Here is an 18,527-nt window from a genome sequence, read left to right as displayed (position 1 = left end):
TAGCTTTAATCCTACACTGTAAAATCTAATTAGTTCCCAGAACTCAAAAAAAAATTGAGGAAACTCGTTGCCTCAAAAAAATTGAGTATCTAAAACCTGCAGGACACTGGCCCTCGAAGCCTGGAGTTCGACACCCCTGCTCTAAACTAAGTTTGGGGGATGTGATCTTTCAAGAAATGCAGACCAAACTGTTGTTGTTTGTTTACTTACACAGCATGTCTTGTAGAATTAACTGGAGTCACAGCAACAGCATAGTGCAGTCATATCTCAAGTCTAATAACAGAAGACAGGAAAAGATCAGTAAAGAAACAACTTCCCCAAACCAAAGCACAAATAAAACAATAAGTAAAACAGGCTGATCTAAAGTATGATTAAAGTTCAGCCTGATTAATGTAAATGTCACTGACAGTTGCTAATATATTGGAAAACCAAAATACTTACCACTGAGTTGATGTCTTTCTGTCCAACAACAGGAGTGCTGGTCCCGAGCCTCAAAGACAGTAAGAAGCAAGCAGAGGGAGAAAAAACAGAACATTTTTCAGAAACTGATTTGATCCTTAATGGCTGTGCAATCATTGTAACATAGAGTTTGCTTATGTTGTTAAATAAAGGCTCGATTTGACATTAATAGATGCCACAGATGTTCAAAAGCTGCCACAAAGCATGAAAAAAAATGGACGTCTCCGAAAACGTCGGAGCATTTTTGCAAACGTGATGTCTTGATAAATCCAGCAGATATTTGAACTTTACACAGCTACATTTTCACCTGAAAATATCTTAAAAGTTTATTTTGTGACCCAGAAAAAGTAATAAGTTTTTTAGCCGCGCTCCTCCGCCATTGCCGCGCACAGGCTCCGACAACCGGCTGACAAATGCATCCTCCTTTTCCCCAAACTACCCTTTCTGGGTCACAAAATAACCTTTTAAGATATTTTCAGGTGAGAATGTAGCTGTGTAATGCTCAAATATCTACTTAATTTATCAAAATATCACATATTTGCAAAAGTGCTTCCACGTTTTCGGAGAGTTCTGTTATCCACAGCGCGATAGCTGACCGGGAGGTCAAGGCTCGATAGAGTCCGGGAGCACAGCTAACTCCTGGCGTATTCTTTTCAACCCCCCTGCACTCTTTTGCTACTCAGGTTAAACATGATATATATATATATATAGTTAGTTAGTTAGTTAGTTAGTTAGTTAAGGCTATGGATTGAAAATACCCCACACACCCCACCCTACCCCTAACGGCTGCACCTCCCGAAGAATTTTGTCTGGGCTCTTATCTCACTTTTTTATTTCAAACAATCAACAGAAAATTTCACAGACATAGTTTTATATAAGGTTTTTAAGGCTGTGGTGTTAATTTTTAAGTAACATGAGCCCAGCGGCAGCAGCCACTCTAGGCTAACACTAACTAGCTAGCAAGATTATAAACCTGGTGCTAAACTAAGAGAAACCACAAAACCAGTTTGAATAAGAGTAAACATTTACTCAACAAGTCAGTGTATTGGTAAAGATCCACAGCAATGACAACAATAATCTTGAGCTGACGCTTCTCCAGGTTTGCTCAACATATTCCATAACAAATGCTGGCACCATGAACATGTGGACTGATCCCCGAGGGAGGAGGACGGTAGTCATGTGACATTTTCAAAACACATCTTTCATCCTTCCGCCCTGAGAAGCACAACTTCCAGCTTACTTAGTTTTTCTAAGTTAAGACAACTCAGATAAATTGAGTTTATCAGCATTTTTGCATAAAAAGTACTGGCAACTTATTTAAATCGAGTTCTAATAACAAATTGATAAAAATTGAGTTCAGCCTATTTAATATTTTTAATTAAACACAATATTACATTTTACAGTGTAAACTTTAATTTAATTTAGTTTCTTTAGTGTTTAACATGTAGCCAAGGAGGAGGCGTCGTTCCCACCTTCTCAAGGCGAACTCGTAATCGGATATCCGGGGTGGGTGTCATTATTTAGAAGTGGAAAATATCTATTTGGCGCTCATGGGCACGGAGATTAAAATTGTGTTCAGGGACACTAAAACAAGCGTGGGAAATCCGTGTCCCAAAACACGAATCGATAAATACGATTGGCCAATATCCCTCCGCCCCGCTCAGCACGCACACACACACATATAAATGTGCAAGTAGTCCCGCCTGTGACGCGCCAAGCAGGAGGGGGCGGAGCCAAGCATGAGCCAGACTGACACGTAAGAGTCCTGCGTAAAATTAAAGGAAGAAGCTGCATCTTTTCCTCAAGTTGTCTCTGGATGCTCCACTTCGATGTAGAGTCGAGCTGTCCCAGTCCAGAGGCCTGTTTGGACGCCTTGAAAGCGACCGAAGCGGGACTGCCGGACAGAGAGATCCGACGCTCAAGATGAGATTTTCGTTGTTAATTTCTGTGCTGCGGTCGCTCGGCCCGGTGGTGATCGGTATTTCTTTAGGCTTCACGTTGAGTTTACTGAGCGTGAGCTGGTCGGAAGACGCGTGTTCTCCGGATAGTAAGGAAGGGGAGGCTGTGTCTTTAGGTAAGGATGGACTGCTCAAAGGAGCCCGAAAGCCCAACTCTATTTCTGCTGCCAGCGATGTGACGTCCGAAGAGGATTTTCAACCAAGAATAGTCCCGTACAAACAGGTCCAACCGAGCGCCCCAAAGAAAGTTTTCAGGTAACTTGTGTTTGTTGGTTCACTTTGACTGGAGAGCACAGCCTGACAGCATGTGGCTGATACTCAATCCAGGTTACGTTGTATACACTACAGCATAGCAGACCGCTGTGTAGATCATCCCCTCTAAATGATGACTGGTCTCTGATGGTCAAGATTATGATGATGATGGTGGTGTTGAAATCACTCATTGTGTTACTTCACATCATAACGCCTGCGCGGGTAGGGTGACCAAGTGTCCTACTTTCTGTGTACACCATTGTTCCTGTGTCCCATAAGTGAAGACAAAGATCTAGGTTTGGTTGGCGCAAGTCTACAGGCTCAAGTAAAGTGAGGACAAGATGCCTCACAAGAGACGTGCACATCTGTAGATGCACGCCAAACATGGTTAACAGGCAGAAAAGCTGCTGAAATTGCAGGTTTAACAGTTACTTCAATGGAGAAATGTGATTACAGGAGTTTGCAAAGAGTGTTAATTAGTGAGGGAGTTGAGAAAATTGCATTCAGAGACTTTTTTTTTTAGCTATAAGATTATAATTGAGTATCATCATTATTAAAACTAATAAGACACAGCCAGTGGTAGCCACAGCTGATTCAGAGCCTGTTTCCTTCTACCAGATCACATATCCACAGAAATTTGGACACAACGTGAAGTCTGCACCACTTCCTCTGCTGTTTTCCAGTGTAACCCTGGCCAGAGTAGAGCTAATTTTTTTTTTTTTTTTTTTTAAGTCACTCTGTGCTACAGTATGCCTCCACGCTTGCATTTTTTCCCCCTCTCTGAGTAAAGACCTTATTTAAGTGCTGGCCTCTGCACCCACAGTGGCTAAATTTCAGTTCAATTTCAAGAAAGGGTCTTTCCTCGTAAAGAAAGTCTGCTGAGGCTAGAGATGCAAACGTACAATTGCCCAGGTTTTAGAGGCAGCTCATGCCAAACATTGGTTTGTTCAATAAAGGGTGGTGCGTCTTATAATTGTTCTTGTGAATTATGCCTAACCCTAATCCTCATGAAGCTAAATGTGGGGCAAAAGGAAGTAGGCTTTCCCACATGAGGTTGATACTGTTTTTTATTGCCGTTGTCTATCTGGTAATCCTCAGTTTTCAGTTGCATCCTAACTTTTGTAAACTTGAGCCAATTAAAATGTGAACCACTGTCTTATAATGATTTTTGGGGGGACACGGGATCGGGTGTGAGGCTCCTGAGGTCTGTACTACCAAGCAGGATTTTGACTTATCCAGGTAACTTTGGCATTAACCCAGGTTTTTCTGTACCATGAAAACGGTTCACTTTTTACCAGGGTTCATTCACTATGGTAACTTAAGCCGTGAACCTTGCACATTAAAGATCAGCAAGTACAAAGTCGCCACCTCCCGACCAATCAGGTTTTTTGAAAATAGCACCAGCCGTCTTGGAAGATATCTGACCTTGATAACAGGAGGTTATAAAGTTATAAATTTTCTTTTAATGGCTTTAATTTGACTTTGTCCTTGATATGTTTTCTCTGTTGGCTGTAAATGATTTTACAACAGTTTTGTTGTTCTGCAAGCATGAATATAAAAATCGGGAAACCTTCTTTGTACTTGTGGACTCTCTATCAATTGCATGTAGACAAAACCTACATTTGAAATCTAGACCTGAATGAATAAAAACCAAAACTGTCCTATGCAAATTTAAACATTAATTTAATGGAATACTCATTTATACCTCATCCTTAATCATGTCTGTTAACTCGCACAACTTGTTTTGTTTTTTTGGTTTTTTTTGACAGCTTTTCTTTCTGTCTTTAAACAGGCTTAACTTTGTTTATATAGTCGCTCTCTTCCAGTCTCACGGACCAAAACATTTAAAGAAATCATGTATCACTTATAACACTAAACTACTGCACAATGCTTTTCCTCTCACACTGCAGCAGCTGTTCATTCCATATTATCTGTGTAAGCTATTCATATTTTTCTAATATCATAGTTCACTCTTTCTTTGCAAAATCAGCTTCCAGTAAAATAATCAGTGTGACTGCTCAGATGTTGCCAAAACCACCCTTTTCATGTGAACACGCTGATATCAAGAAAAGGAAACTCTGGCTTAACTTAGTGAGTTGATAACCAGCTTTGTGTGACCGCTTATCTCAATCACCAGTGTTATGCTAAATTAGTCCAGATAACAGAAAGATACCCTGGGTATTTTGAACTCGCGTCACGGTACAGACCCAGGTCACCCTACAGATATCCAGCTAGCTCATGGTGATGTTCTCACATATACTGTTTGTCCAACCGAGAGTTCAAAATGCAAATATTTAATGTGGGACCACACATGTGAAGAGAACAGCTGCGAATTCTCTTGGGGGGGAAAAATGTTGTTTAAAATTTGTTTCACTGTCTCGAGTGATCTATTGACCAACAGTTGCAGCTCTAATAACAGGCCATTATTAATTCTATGTGGAGCATAACAAGGGAATGAAATCAGTTTGGCGTTGTGGTAAATGTTGAAACACAATGCAAGTTCTTACATGTTTACTTTTCCGAAGAACATTACTTGTTACTTGTGTGTCAAGACATTTAAATCATCTGATCGACAAACTCGGTTTTGGTGTTTTCTGTTAAGATGGAAATATTGCGAAAGCCTGAACGGACACTGATGTTTAGAGTATCTTCTTGCAGATTTGAAAGGGGAAGCAAAAAAAAAATTGTCAGAAATGCGGTAAAGTCTTCAGGCAGTCCAGTGTGATTATCTTTTGAGACTTACAAGTCACCACTATAGGTTGCTACATCATGTCTGTTCAGTCCTTGTTTTCTGTAATTATTTAATAATTTCTAGATGTTTAATGAGCTGAACAATAAATTACAAGACTCTACAACAGTTTTTGAGCCACTCCTCAATATTTTGCTTTACTTCAAAGGAGTCTGACATTCTTGTATTTTTTATTTTTTTAAGTGATCTTGAGCAATAGTTCTCCAGGCGTTCTGAAGGTCTTTCAAGTGTTTTATTTGAATATTGAATGTGAATTAACGAGCAGTCAATCTGATCTTTGTACTTGAGTATTTTTCAGAGGAATGTTTTTTTTGTTTGTTAAGCCACTTAACACTGACCTATGACATTCATTCATTCATTCAAGAATAAAAGACACCAAAACCAATCTTGTGCCTGCACATAACAGACAACTTGGCACGTAACCAATTTTAAATGATATCTTTAGACCCCAAACCACATAATTTGTTCCAATTTGTTTAGTTGAATTTATTAAAAAAAGAACAACAAGGTGATTCCCAAAGAGCCGTTAGTCAGATATCTGAACGCAATATCCTTACACAGTACTTTACATATGCGAAATAATATAATATGATATAAGGTCTATTTAGATCATTAGTTCTTTTGTTGGCAGTTTTCATTCAAAGCAGCATCCACTCAGTCACCGTTTGACATCTTTTTCAGGGCCAAGTACATCAGCACGGAGTTGGGGATGCGGGAGCGTCTGTTCGTCGGGGTCATGACCTCCAAAAACACCATTAGCACCTTAGGTGTAGCTGTGAATCGCACCATCAGCCATCATCTGGACGCTGTGATCTTCTTTACTGGCTCGCGCAGCCGCAAAATCCCTCACGGCATGTTTGTGGTTTCTCATGGAGACGAGAGGCTGATATGGAACATGTTCCAGACCATCAAATACATTTTCGACCATTACATCAATGAATACGACTGGTTCTACTTTGTCCAAGATGACGCCTACACTGAAGCCGACCGGATCAAAGCCCTGGTGGAGCACTTGAGTATGGATCGAGAACTTTACATGGGCAGGCCTGAGGAGTTCATAGGTGGGGCGATGGAAGGGAGGTACTGCTATGGAGGGTTTGGGTACCTCCTGTCACGTAGCTTGCTGCTACGACTCCAGCCCTTCCTGGAAAATTGTAGGAACGACATCCTGAGTGCCCGGCCTGATGAGTGGCTTGGACGATGCATCATCGATTACACCAGCATAAACTGCGTTGGTGAATATGAGGTAGGTTGAGAAGGGGATTTAGAATCCTATGACCCTATAGACTTCTATGCAATCTGACATACTGACAGCCAGAAAAGTCGCTGTCTGCTGGCTTTCAGAAGTAATACAGGTTTAAAGCACTTAAATCTACGTTTGGGACCCAGAAACGTTTATTCAGTCTTTGAAAGACCAAACACCTTTTTTAATAGTTTATTTTTTGTGTGTGTGTGTGTGTGTGTGTGTATCAAACCACAAAGAAGACTTGCACAAAGTCTTTCATTCAGAACAGCCACGTGATGGGTCATAGCAGTCATTTTTAAAAACTTTTTTTTAGTTTTTTTTAGTTTAGCCCTCACAGTACAAATCATGCTTTGCCTCTGGGAAAGCACTTAAAACTGATGGACAGCTAGCTATATAAAACTGTAATTACCATGCAAGTACAGAGATGGTATTTGTGTTACAGAATGGTTTGCTAATACCCTTTAGCCTTGCATTTTTTGCATCTCCAGCAGCACTGTGGAATAAGCAAACAGGCAAAGAAAGCACAGCTCAGAGTTCAGCTTAGATTCAATGGCGTGAAAATCCCCTGTGGGTCAACATGCTCTGCTCCTGTAATGTCATTAACATTTAAGGTCAAACAAGCTCTGTTTGAGCACCCTTTAGGCGACTGGTTGTGTCATTCAGGGCAGTCTGCTTCACCCATACTAAAGTTTTTGTTTTGTTTGTATTGTTTTCCATACATGTAAAAATCTTTTTAGCTTCCATTTACCCTTACTTGGCCTTCCCCCAAAGCAGGAAACCATCTTGTACCACAGCTGAGAGTGAGTAACTTGGCTATCTTAAGTGCCCTGAGCCAGAATAGCTCCACTAGAGCCCCACCACACTCCCACACCCCCAAGATAAGGGGGAGAAACAGAGGCAAGCTAAAAGGCCTCATATGGCTGAAGAAAACAGCTTGAACACAGACCCAGACATTTTTTTTTTTTTCTGCTAAGAAAGAGAACACTGATGACAATTAGGCTCGGCAAATGCTTCACTAAGTCTTCAGCTACAGGGTGTAAGTTGTTGGCAAACATTTCCAACAGACTTGTTTCACTGCTCAGTTAAGCATTGTCTCTGTTCTTTGTTCTTTTAATAGCTTGATCAGATTGGGTTCACTTTTTTTAATCACTCAAGCTCCTTAGGTGGTTACTTTGTTTTCGGCTTAAGTGACTATGTCTGTAAGTGGGATTCTGCCGCCTGTGTCAGTCACTTCTGTTAGTTTCCTCCCTTTTTTTTTTTTCCTTCAAGTCTGTTACTAAAGTGAGAGACACTGTTAAGAGTGCCCAAAATAAACACATCCCTAAAAATGACCAAAAGTCTAACTGTAAAAATCTCCAGTTATATAACCGTCTTGTTTTATTTAAACAAAAAAAAAATAAAAAAATCTGTCTACATTTCACTGTGCAATTATGGTCAGCCTTGCAGCAGAGACGAGCACAAGATGCTGCCTAGATGGCATGTCATGTTTGTTTGAATGAAAGCAGCGCTGCATAACAGCTGACAGCTTGGAATAACACTAGGCGTGTTTGTGTCGTCGCACCTCATGAAAGGACCTGTGTGATTCCTTTCAGGGGCTTCACTACCACCATTACGAGTTGGCAAAAAACTCTGATCCAAGCAAAGAACAGAGTGAAGAGTTTAAGAAAGCCCTGACCGTCCATCCAGTGTCTGACCCGGAGCAGATGTACCGCCTGCACAGATTCTTCACTGAGATTGAACTCCAGAAGACTTATGATGAGATTGCTAAGCTGCAGGTAAGCTGATTTTCAAGTGTTGGAAATCACCCATGGATCAGTCACAAATAAAAACCTGCCTGCTCTCTGCTTTCCTCTATTGTTGGCACAAAATACCACAATTTCAGTGTAGTACCAGCTGGGTTAAATGTGTCTATTTTAACACTTATTGTGTTTCCACAGGCAGAAATAAAGAATGTGAGTGTTGTTGCTTTTGAGGGGAACCGAAGCGCCCAGTGGCCAGTGGGGATCAATCCTCCTTTTGAACCAAAGTCTCGGTTTGAAGTTCTGAAATGGGAATACTTCACAGAGGAGGAGATTTATTCGTGCATCGATGGCTCTCCCAAGTGTGAGTTGCGCGGCATTGACCGCATGGACGTGGCGGATGTCATTGACACCGCCATAGGAGAGCTGAACAAGAAGTACATGCCCACTATACACTTAAAGAAGCAGCAACTGATTAATGGCTACAGACGCTTTGACCCCATTAGGGGGATGGAGTACACCTTAGACCTTCAGCTGGAGGCTGTTAATCAGAAAGGTCACAGCCGCTCCATCACAAAGAGGGTTCATCTGGTGCGACCTTTGAGCCAGATAGAGATCATTCCCATGCCATATGTCACTGAAGCTACAAGGGTCCACATTATTATACCGCTTACTCTGCAGGACCGGAGCTACGTCGATCACTTTCTTGAAGTCTTTGCCTCGAATGCCTTTGAGACCAGCGAAAATGCAATCCTAACCTTCCTGTTTATTTATGACCCAGTGGAGGCCCAACAAGTTAGCCAGAATGATATATTTGCCAGCGTGAAGTCTCAGATAACCGTTTATGAACGCAAATACCCTGCGGTGAAAATCCCGTGGATCAGTGTTAAGACGGAAACGCCATCCCAGATCAAATTCATGGACATCATCTCAAAGAAGCACCCCGTCGACACGCTCTTCTTCCTGGCTGAAGTCAGCACAAACATCAATTCAGAGTTTCTGAATCGCTGTCGCATGAATGCCATAAACAATTGGCAAGTATTCTTCCCCATTCATTTCCAGGAGTACAACCCCGACGTGGCTTATCACAACCAGCCACATCCAGACACAGTTGATCTGGTCAAGGACGCGGGCCTTTTTGACCGCAGGTCGTTTGATGAAGCGTGCTTCTACAACTCGGACTACATGACGACGCGCAGTCGGATGGTGGCGGATGTCCAAGAAAATGAGGAGATTCTAGAGAACATGGATATCTACGAAATGTTCGTAAAGTATTCAGGTCTGCACGTATTCAGGGCAATAGAGCCAGCGTTACGCCAGCAATACCGTTATGAAGTCTGCAATCCAAGACTCAGTGAGGACATCTATCACAGATGTGTTCAGAGCAACTTGGAGAGCATCGGTTCTCGCTCCCAACTTGCCATGCTGCTTTTTGAGCAAGAGCAAGGAAACAGCACTTAAAAATAGCGGTGAAACCTGTGCTCCTGCACGTTTGCTGAAAAGTCTTTGGATCCAGGCTTGAATTTAGGGTGAAGAGGGCAAACGTTGTCCCACCACCCATCGCTTAAACTTTTTACCTAAGTACAACCCCTGCTTAGGGGTGTAGGTGACTTTTAGTCACCAGGTCAGGTAACACAAGTGATTGTCTCTGTCTTCCTGTGTGCATTAAGGGCAGTTTGGATATATGAATGCAGTACACTCCCAATGAAACCTTTTCATATAGTTTTAATGATCGCGTCAAGCAGGCTTTGACCACTAGAGGGCAGAAACTTTGCAGTATTGACTTTATTATGGTTAAGACGTCCAATGCATCCAGTGGGATTTTTAACCTTGATTTTGGTTCGCAACACTTGGATGTAATACTTTGTATTCAAAATTGTCAAAAGCAACAGGCTTATTTGAGCTGATGTACTGGCTACAGCTGCTCAACCAAACGAACCAAAACAAGTTGCAAAAACCTTTAGTATGTTGTTGCTTTTTCAGTGGGAATGTCCTTTAATTTAATGTCGGTATCAAAGGTATTTTAAAGCGGAGTACTGGTAACCTATGTGTCCCTTCACACGGGGGCACTGAAGTGTTGCACTTTGGTAAATACTCAAATCAGTAAATATCAAAAGTGCATCTTTGCATATGTGCCTTGACAAAAATGACTCCACGAGGTAATGTACATCTATATATTTTTTTAGATTTATGAATAAAATCAATAACGCTTTGAATAAATGGGAGGTGTTACCTTTCAGTGTGCATGAAGCCTGATACAGCGGACAAGTTGGTTATCGTAGAAATGTAACGACACCAGCTATCCACAGGCTGCACATGTGCCTCAAAGCAGGGAATGGAGCTTCTGAGAAATCGCTGCTGGAACTTTTATGTAATAGTTACAGACTTTTATTTTTATGTAGGCCAGCATTGTGTTTTTAAGTTATTCAGAGGTTGTCTACTTGTAAGTTTTCCAAGAAAACTTGCTTGCATGAGGCAGTAGACGAGGGCGAGGGCTCATTATTAAATGCTTGTAGCGATTGCTCAGATTTTTCAAGAGTCCCTTTTGAAATGTACGGTACTTTTTAAATTAGAATTTAATTAGTTTAGTAACAGCTGAAATAAAGAATGTATGAAGACATTTCACCAGGTGTAGGCAGTCTGAGAACTCCAAAAGTTTTTGTTTTTTATTATTTTTAAAGAATTTCAACTGTGTTGTTAAGATATTGTAAGTCACTGGTTGGTGTCATTGTCCTCCCATGCAGTGTGCTCAGTTACACAAATGGCTGCTTTCTCCCAGTTGTAACGCTGCCCAGTGGGAGGTCTTTTCTGGTGGAGGTAGCGGTACTGGACACCATAATGTTGTTGAGTATATTATAATGTGCAATATTACAGATAACACAGCTGAATATATGTCTGATGGAGGACTTTTCATTTGAAAGCAGTGTGTATATCAAAATACTGTACGTGACTCATTCATTCTGTTTGATACGAAGTAAATACACTGTAATTTCTTATGACAAGACCTTTTAATGTATTTTCTCTGACACTAGACACTTTTCATCATCCGGTTTACTTGGAAATACATAAAATCAAGGCAAGTCCTGTTATTTAACTGTAATTGGATTTGATGTATATGTTGGAAACACTACATCCACTTTGGTGGTCCCGAAAGGTGTTTTCTGTATTGTCTGCCATGTGAACACAGACAACTGAGGTCAGATCTTTGCATTCATGTTTTCCCCCGACGCGTCTTTTTCAAGATGAGTCTTTTTTTACCATGACGGTGCACCAGCTTGTATGAATGTTCGTATTAATTTTTGAAGAGTACGATGCTAATAATGTGCGTAATTGAAAACGTAATCTTCCAAAAAAAAAAAAAAAAAAGACCACTGTGAAAGATTGCTGAAAGTGCTGAGATTACAATATGAAGTTATTGTGGTGATCTGCGTCGTCTTTGCCGTCTGCAGACACGAGAAGCCCAAAATTAAAGGAGCGGGCAGATTAATTATCACATCCGTCATCGCCGAGCGCAGTCTCTTAAGTATTTTGTCCATAATTTATTCAATCTGTCGTATCTCCTAAATTATGCAGCTTCTAAACACTTCAGCACTAACAGAGGCTTCCATGACATTTTCTGTACATCTATAAATATTTTATAGACGCTCTATTTTTAAAGTTTTTTTTTTTAAAGCTTTATTTACTCTGCAGTTTCCATGTTATTATTTTGTGACAGAATCAAGTATCTTCTATGTCCTTGTGCTTTCAAACAGAAAAAAAAAATTCACTTTTGGATCTAGCAAATTATTTAAAATAAAACATTTTTTTCTTTTTCTTTAAAAATTTCCATTGCTGATTGAACCTGTTGGTTTACAATGTTCAGTGCACATGGGTACTTGTAAAACCAAAGCAATATTTTTCAATTTAAAAAGTTCATCACATCCAAATGTGTGCTGTAATTACCAATAAGCTGTGAATTGTAAAAAAAAAACAATTTTTTAAAATAAAGAATGTTCAAATATGACATTTTGTCCTTTTGTTGTCTGGATTGCTGTGATATAACATTGTTGGCAATGCAGGAACAGAATCCTTTTTGTCCTTTAGGTGTCAGCAGAAGAACGCGTTTACCGTCAGCAGCGCAGGTCCCAGATCAGTAATGGCTACTGGCCGCTACAAGCAGAGGACTGAACGTGTAGAAATCACATTTCTAATATGAATAAGATGGTTTTAATCTCACAGAAATAAGCAGCGTTTTCTCAGCAACATTGCTGCCCACGTTAGACCTTGGGTATTCCTGATGTCTGGGTTGGGTAAAAACAGGGAAAACGTCGCAACCTTAATTACAGCTTTAGTTATTTCAAGGGTCTATATGTACTGCCCTGAGGCATGCTGTAAAACCGCATAACTACAGAGCAGCTGTGAGTTAATTGTAAGCCATTATTTTGTACTTTATTTTATGTTCAATCCCAGGACTTTCTCCTGCCATGTGAGGACAAGGTTGTTTTAAGTCCTCCAGAAAGCAGTAAAAAAATTAAAAAAATTAACCCATCACAAAAACCCCCAAACAATTCACCTTTTAACAAGCAGAATTACACATATTTTACCATCTCTATCAATAATCTGAGCTCTCACGCATCGTCTTCCAGGAGTTAGCCTTCGAGATGTCTTTATGCAACCTTAAAGGTCATTAAAAAGGAAACAAATATGACCAGAGTCTGAAATGCTATTCAACGGTGTGGTTTGTAGGGGAATAAAAAGACGGCATACAGTGAAATGGGATTTAAGAGGCACTGGTTTTTATCTAAACTTTAATAGTCATTGTATTTACCATATTTAACATTTATAAAATGTGTTCTAACAGAAGAAATAATCACAAGATCACACTTATATACAAAATGTAAGCGTTCCTTGTTACTGCAGGGATAGTCCATTTCCATTTCTGTCAGATATAGGATGAAATTTCTCCTTTTGAATTCCTGACAGCTGCTTGCATCACCCTGCACTTATATTTTTCTCTGAGGCCTCAGCTGAAAAAAATAAAATAAAACGAGCAGGAAAATGGCAGATATTCAAAACCTAACATCTGTGGCTAGTGAGATTACATTAATTTTTATGGGTAATGTAATAAGCACACACAGGGTGATTGGTAGTTTAAGCTTTTAAAAACACAGGTAGGTCCCCAGGAACCGTTCGAAAAGGGAGCTTGGAGTAGGAATCCCAGGAATGTGAGCTACATGTTGTTAAGAAGGGAAGTTGTCCCGTCTGCTACAGCACAGACCTGCCGCCCACCGTGCGGTCATGTGGCACCTCAGACAGGCTGCTGCTGTAAAGTTATCTGTGTTTTTCGATGAATGCAGAATTATCTGAAGTTGTGTTTTGCAGTGAACCTAAACACACCGTCTTCAGGATTAAAAAAGCCTTTCCACATCCACTCCAGGCTTTTCCGTTTAAACAAAACTCTACAGCGATAAAGCAGCCCTGTATTCATCTCAACACACCAACCCCTGTGTGACTTCTCTGAGGATAGCTACAATTATTGATGACAGAGGAGAAGATTGTTATGCATAGCCTGTACAGGATGCCATCAGAGACTCAGATTGGGAACCTTTTGAAAATGTCAAAGTGACACATGATTATGAATATTAAACAGCCATGTATAGCCCATGATTACTTGAAAGGAGGAGAGGATTTGGCAGATGGAGACTGGAATCTCACTGTGAGCCAAAGTGATGTATGGCAATATTGCAGCAACAGAATACACCAATCAAATTAACGGGAAAAATGATGTTGTCATTTGTTAACATGAAATTCTGTATCGTGTAACGTATTCGTGCATTTCTCAGACACTGGAGTGTCTGCCACCTTCTGTTCAGGAACGAATTTGGTTCACACTCTGCACCAGTGCATTGCGTGATACCTATTCTGACACGTGTAAGTCCAAACTACAGCTTGAGAGCACACATCTGCAAAAACCTCACTCAAGATTAAAGGTGCTTGTGATATAAAACATGCGGTCCCATGTCACCGATCTGGATTAGCATATACGCTGACCTTTCTAAAATTTCTTAGAGGTTTGTACTAGCAAAGCATACAAAAACTTGTATCAGTCCTGAATAATTCTCTCTTTTGGGTGTAACAGAATGCAATTAATTTGCAAAAGAAAATAATGAGGAGCTCACAGCTAGTCTTTACCGGCTACTTGGGTAACCTCATGTACAGCCCCCACTACTCTACTGCAGGAACTTAAGCAAAACAACAATCTAATCCCCCGGTTGTTTTCTGCTCTTATTATAATGAACCAAAAGCAAATTCCAGCCTTTAGGGTTTGCTAAAGTAAACGAAACTCAGATTTCTTTGTCACAAGATAAAAAAGTGTGAGCAGCATCTGCCATCTTACCACTGCAAGTATTTTAAGAAAGAACTGGATATTTCTGTTTTAAAATCACACTCGAGCTCCTACTTAACCATTAAAAACAAAGCACAGACACATGGCCAAACAGATGAAACGACTGACTATGATGCGGCTGACAGCACAGGACCCCATTCTGGTTGTGTTGGTCCCACTAGTTCCTTGAAACAAAAATCCATATCGGCAATGTTTCCGAGGTTGTCCATCCCATCTCTGCTATCATAAACAATTATCTACTTTAGGTTATACGATATAACATAGACGATGCTGTTGTAAGTTCCAGTTTCTTATTTGAAAAGCATGGTGCAAGAAAGAGCCTTAAATCAAATATGTATTTCTAAGTGGCTATGGGAAGTCTGGTAAGTTCCTGCAGTGGAAAAAAAGAGACTAATCGTGAATCAGTTTATATTTCCCTTTGCTTACTTGTGCTCTTAAAAATTTGTGTTGTTCTCGTTCGGTCCTTTTTTACATAAACCAATAAGAATATATATCCGGCTCTGCCACAATACCTGTTTACGTTGCTGCCACATCTGCATCTCCAGAGGTGGCTTCAGCTGATAAAACCTTCCCGCTGCAGTAATACTCTTCCAGCTTTTTGATTGTAATCCCTCCTTTTTTCATGGATCAGCTCATCTGAGCTGTGTCAGTCTAATGTGCTCAGTCATGTGTGCAAAATGTTAAAGTGCGCATGCAAACACATAAACACACACACACACACACACACACAGACACACACACACACACAGATGCTGGGTCCCCACTGTAAATAGCTGCTGCACTTTTACAGTAGTTCTGAAGGAGATGAGTTGGCAAAAAAAAATTAAAAAATTCTCTTATTGCTTATGTCAGCTTTAAGTAAGGATGCTAACCAAGATGAAGAGTGGATGGTGGGCAGAAATGAGTCGAATAGGAGGAATACTTAAAGCACAATCATGTCATAAGTGAAAACATAACCCAAAGCCCATCCATAAGCAAAGCATGTTTGTGTTGTCTCAGACATCTTAAAGGAAATGATGGATATAATAGTCACAATGCATTCAGTCCGTTCTTGTTACCTGGACGAAAGTATCGATGTCTGGCAGTCTATCGTATCTGCAGATTGAAAGTGTACAGTAATTGCTACAATCGTGATCGCTATATTTTCATATAAAAATTCTCTAAAATGTATAAATAACCAAAATTAATAGTACATAAGATATATATTAACTAAAAATAAACAACAACCATCGAAACAGAACCTTTAGAACTTTCTCATTTTTACGTTGGACTTTATGTACAGGTACAATGCTACTCTCTAACACCTTAACCACAAACCAGACAAAGTGTATCATGTGGAAAGATGCTGCTAGATCTTCTAAGCCAAGGTCATATATTTCAGCCTAAATAGTTCCCTTCATACTTTGGATGGTGAATAAGGTATGCTTACTGAATTATTGTCATCTTGTATACAATATAGAACATATAATAGTATCTCTTTAAATAATTACATAATATATTGTGTAGATGACTTGATATGGTACACTGTGTTCTCCTCAAAGTAAGAGAAACAGTTTCAAGAGACATACATGGAGGGATACAGACGGAAAAAAAATCTGAGATGCTAGCTGAATAAATAAATCATATTTTTTTTCTTTTTTCTTTCTTTTTTTGGAATATAAACTGGATCAAGGTGACATGCAGTCCTCCCCTTGTTCCCTCGTAGTGATCATGTACCAAAAAATTGGTCCTGAAATCACAAGGTGTCTTGAATCACAACGTGAAGCGGGGCGATGTTGAGTGGGATCCCATCCAGAGACAGAGAGAGAGATAGAGCAAAAAAAAAAAAAAAAAAAGGAAAGGAGAAAAAGCCGTGTCCGTTTTGTGCCTACATACTGTACGTACAAGTGGTTTGTTAGCAGCACAAGTTTGGTGTTTGACTTTGGCTGTAGCTTTTCACTGGTGACAGCAAAGGAGTGACGGAAATGCCAAGGGTCTGTTATTGGTCTCAACACAGACAGCTCTTATCTTCTGTTGTCACCAAGACGGGAAACAATGGTTGGCTTTAGCAAGCGAAGTCCTCAAACACCCCGTGGTGTCCGGCATGGTGGTGGTGAGGATGAGGATGGGGGTGAGGGTGAGGATGAGGGTGAGGGACGTGGTGGTTGGGGAGAATCGTGTTGGCATAGGCCCCCTCTGGGTGACTCCGTGGCATGTCATTGGGCTCCTGTTGAAAGCAAAGCAAAGGGGATCAGTAAGTATATTTATCATTAAATATACTTTCAAAGTCATTTTGATTTAAAGGAAAGGCCCCTTATCCCTGGGAAATACTTGCTGTTAGTCAGATCATTAGATTCTCTTGTGTCTGATCTAAGGGTGCCATGGTTACCCACCTTCTTGTTTCATTCTTGTTAGTTTTTCTTAGTCTTTTTATTTTAGCTGCAGATGTCAGTCACTCTAGCATACCTGCCTGATGTTAACCTACAAGTTGTCAAAAATGTCCTTGAACTTCTTCCCGCTTGGTGTCAATTTTCTTGACCCTTACTTGCTTTCTGTGTCCTGCGATGAGCCTTTTTCATCACAAAAGGACAGGTTTAAGTTAAAGGGGTTTATTATGCTCATTTCCACCTCCACATATATATATTTATTTGCTATACTTTATACTGGGGCCTTGATGGAGTCATTCAGATCATCCTCTGCCTGAAACAAGCTGCTTTACCTCTTCTTCTTCAAAGGCCACCTTGTCTTTAACCCAACTTTCTTCTTATGTGCTGCCCATCGCAACCATGAGGTTTGAACAGCCAGAGCTGTGTCCCTGAGATGACCATATTAGGAATATCCCCTCTCACTGAAATGATAAAGCTCTAAAAGTAGGGTAAAAAAACGTACTGGTGGCTGCCAGTGCTACTCTCAGCCTCCTGAGGGCCTCCAAGTAGATGCATCTACGGTATAAACTAGAAAATCCTGGTTGATTTTCAGAAAAGTTGATCTCTGACCTTGATCTTAATTTCAAAGTTACTGAAACTTGCACTCGCCCAAGATTTATAGTAGATGCACGTGTGGTATCAATTTCAAAATCATACGTTGCCTCGTTCTGGAGTTATCACATTCACAAACTTGGGAGTCCAGGCTGGCCTTCCGCCTGCCCGCCTGGCAGGGTGCTGACAATACCCCATCATCCTTTTACAGCTGAGGAGTAAAAACTGTCAGGAACTGGGTGTTAAGAGCTGACTGAAGCCTAAGGTTATGGATCACAGGGATTACTGGTGCATGATTAACATCAGCATCTCTTGCTGTAACAGTATAAATATTACAGAAAAAGGAAAGGAAAACATAATAGCTCCACTTTAAAGTACTTTCAGAGCTGTATGTAAGATAGATGGTTAATATCTAAGCAAAGCCAGCGTTGATTAATTTTCTGTAAGTTGTTAATGGATTTTAATGCAGTGGCATTTTTGCTTGTATTTATAACCGCTTCACAACCGCTTGTACCACTGACCTCAACAACGAAATACGATATTAGTCAACGTCTGACACAGTTTGTCATGGTTTTGGCATGCAGCGTGGATGTAAGACACAGTCATAGTCAGATAAGAAGCCCATTGTTCACACAGAAATGAGCAACTTCTAAATAAAGTTGTGCAAGAGCTAATGTGAACTCTGGGGGAGGATGTGCTTTGTGCAGTGGTTAGGACTAATTAGGAACATTACACTCTTTATTGTTTTAGGAGTGGGGGGAAAAAATATTAATTTGCTTCTC

The 18,527-nt window shown here is 40.3% G+C and overlaps 2 protein-coding genes across 4 annotated transcripts in view; one reads left to right on the top strand and one right to left on the bottom strand.

Annotated features, from left to right (window-relative positions):
- The first annotated feature begins 1,899 nt into the window (after positions 1–1,899).
- chpfa (chondroitin polymerizing factor a) lies at positions 1,900–11,769 on the top strand. The gene is made up of 4 exons (XM_003445322.5): positions 1,900–2,672; positions 6,100–6,664; positions 8,257–8,439; positions 8,602–11,769. Exons 1-4 carry the CDS (start codon positions 2,383–2,385, stop codon positions 9,862–9,864), a joined length of 2,301 nt encoding a protein of 766 aa, XP_003445370.1. The 5' UTR covers positions 1,900–2,382; the 3' UTR covers positions 9,865–11,769.
- Positions 11,770–11,941: 172 nt separating this feature from the next.
- The window catches only part of asic4a (acid-sensing (proton-gated) ion channel family member 4a), a 125,313-nt gene continuing 118,727 nt past the window's right edge, over positions 11,942–18,527 (bottom strand). For 2 of the 3 annotated variants that reach the window (XM_025904056.1, XM_003445398.5), the window contains one exon: positions 11,942–16,994. In XM_025904056.1, the coding sequence (XP_025759841.1) occupies positions 16,833–16,994 (162 nt within the window). In that variant the 3' untranslated portion in view covers positions 11,942–16,832. The remainder of the gene's footprint in view (positions 16,995–18,527) is intronic. The other variant, XM_025904055.1, reaches the window with a different exon arrangement.

This window comes from Oreochromis niloticus, linkage group LG16 (genome assembly GCF_001858045.2).
Source record: "Oreochromis niloticus isolate F11D_XX linkage group LG16, O_niloticus_UMD_NMBU, whole genome shotgun sequence".
NCBI classification, from domain to species: domain Eukaryota; kingdom Metazoa; phylum Chordata; class Actinopteri; order Cichliformes; family Cichlidae; genus Oreochromis; species Oreochromis niloticus.
This window is presented reverse-complemented; position numbering and strand designations above follow the sequence as displayed.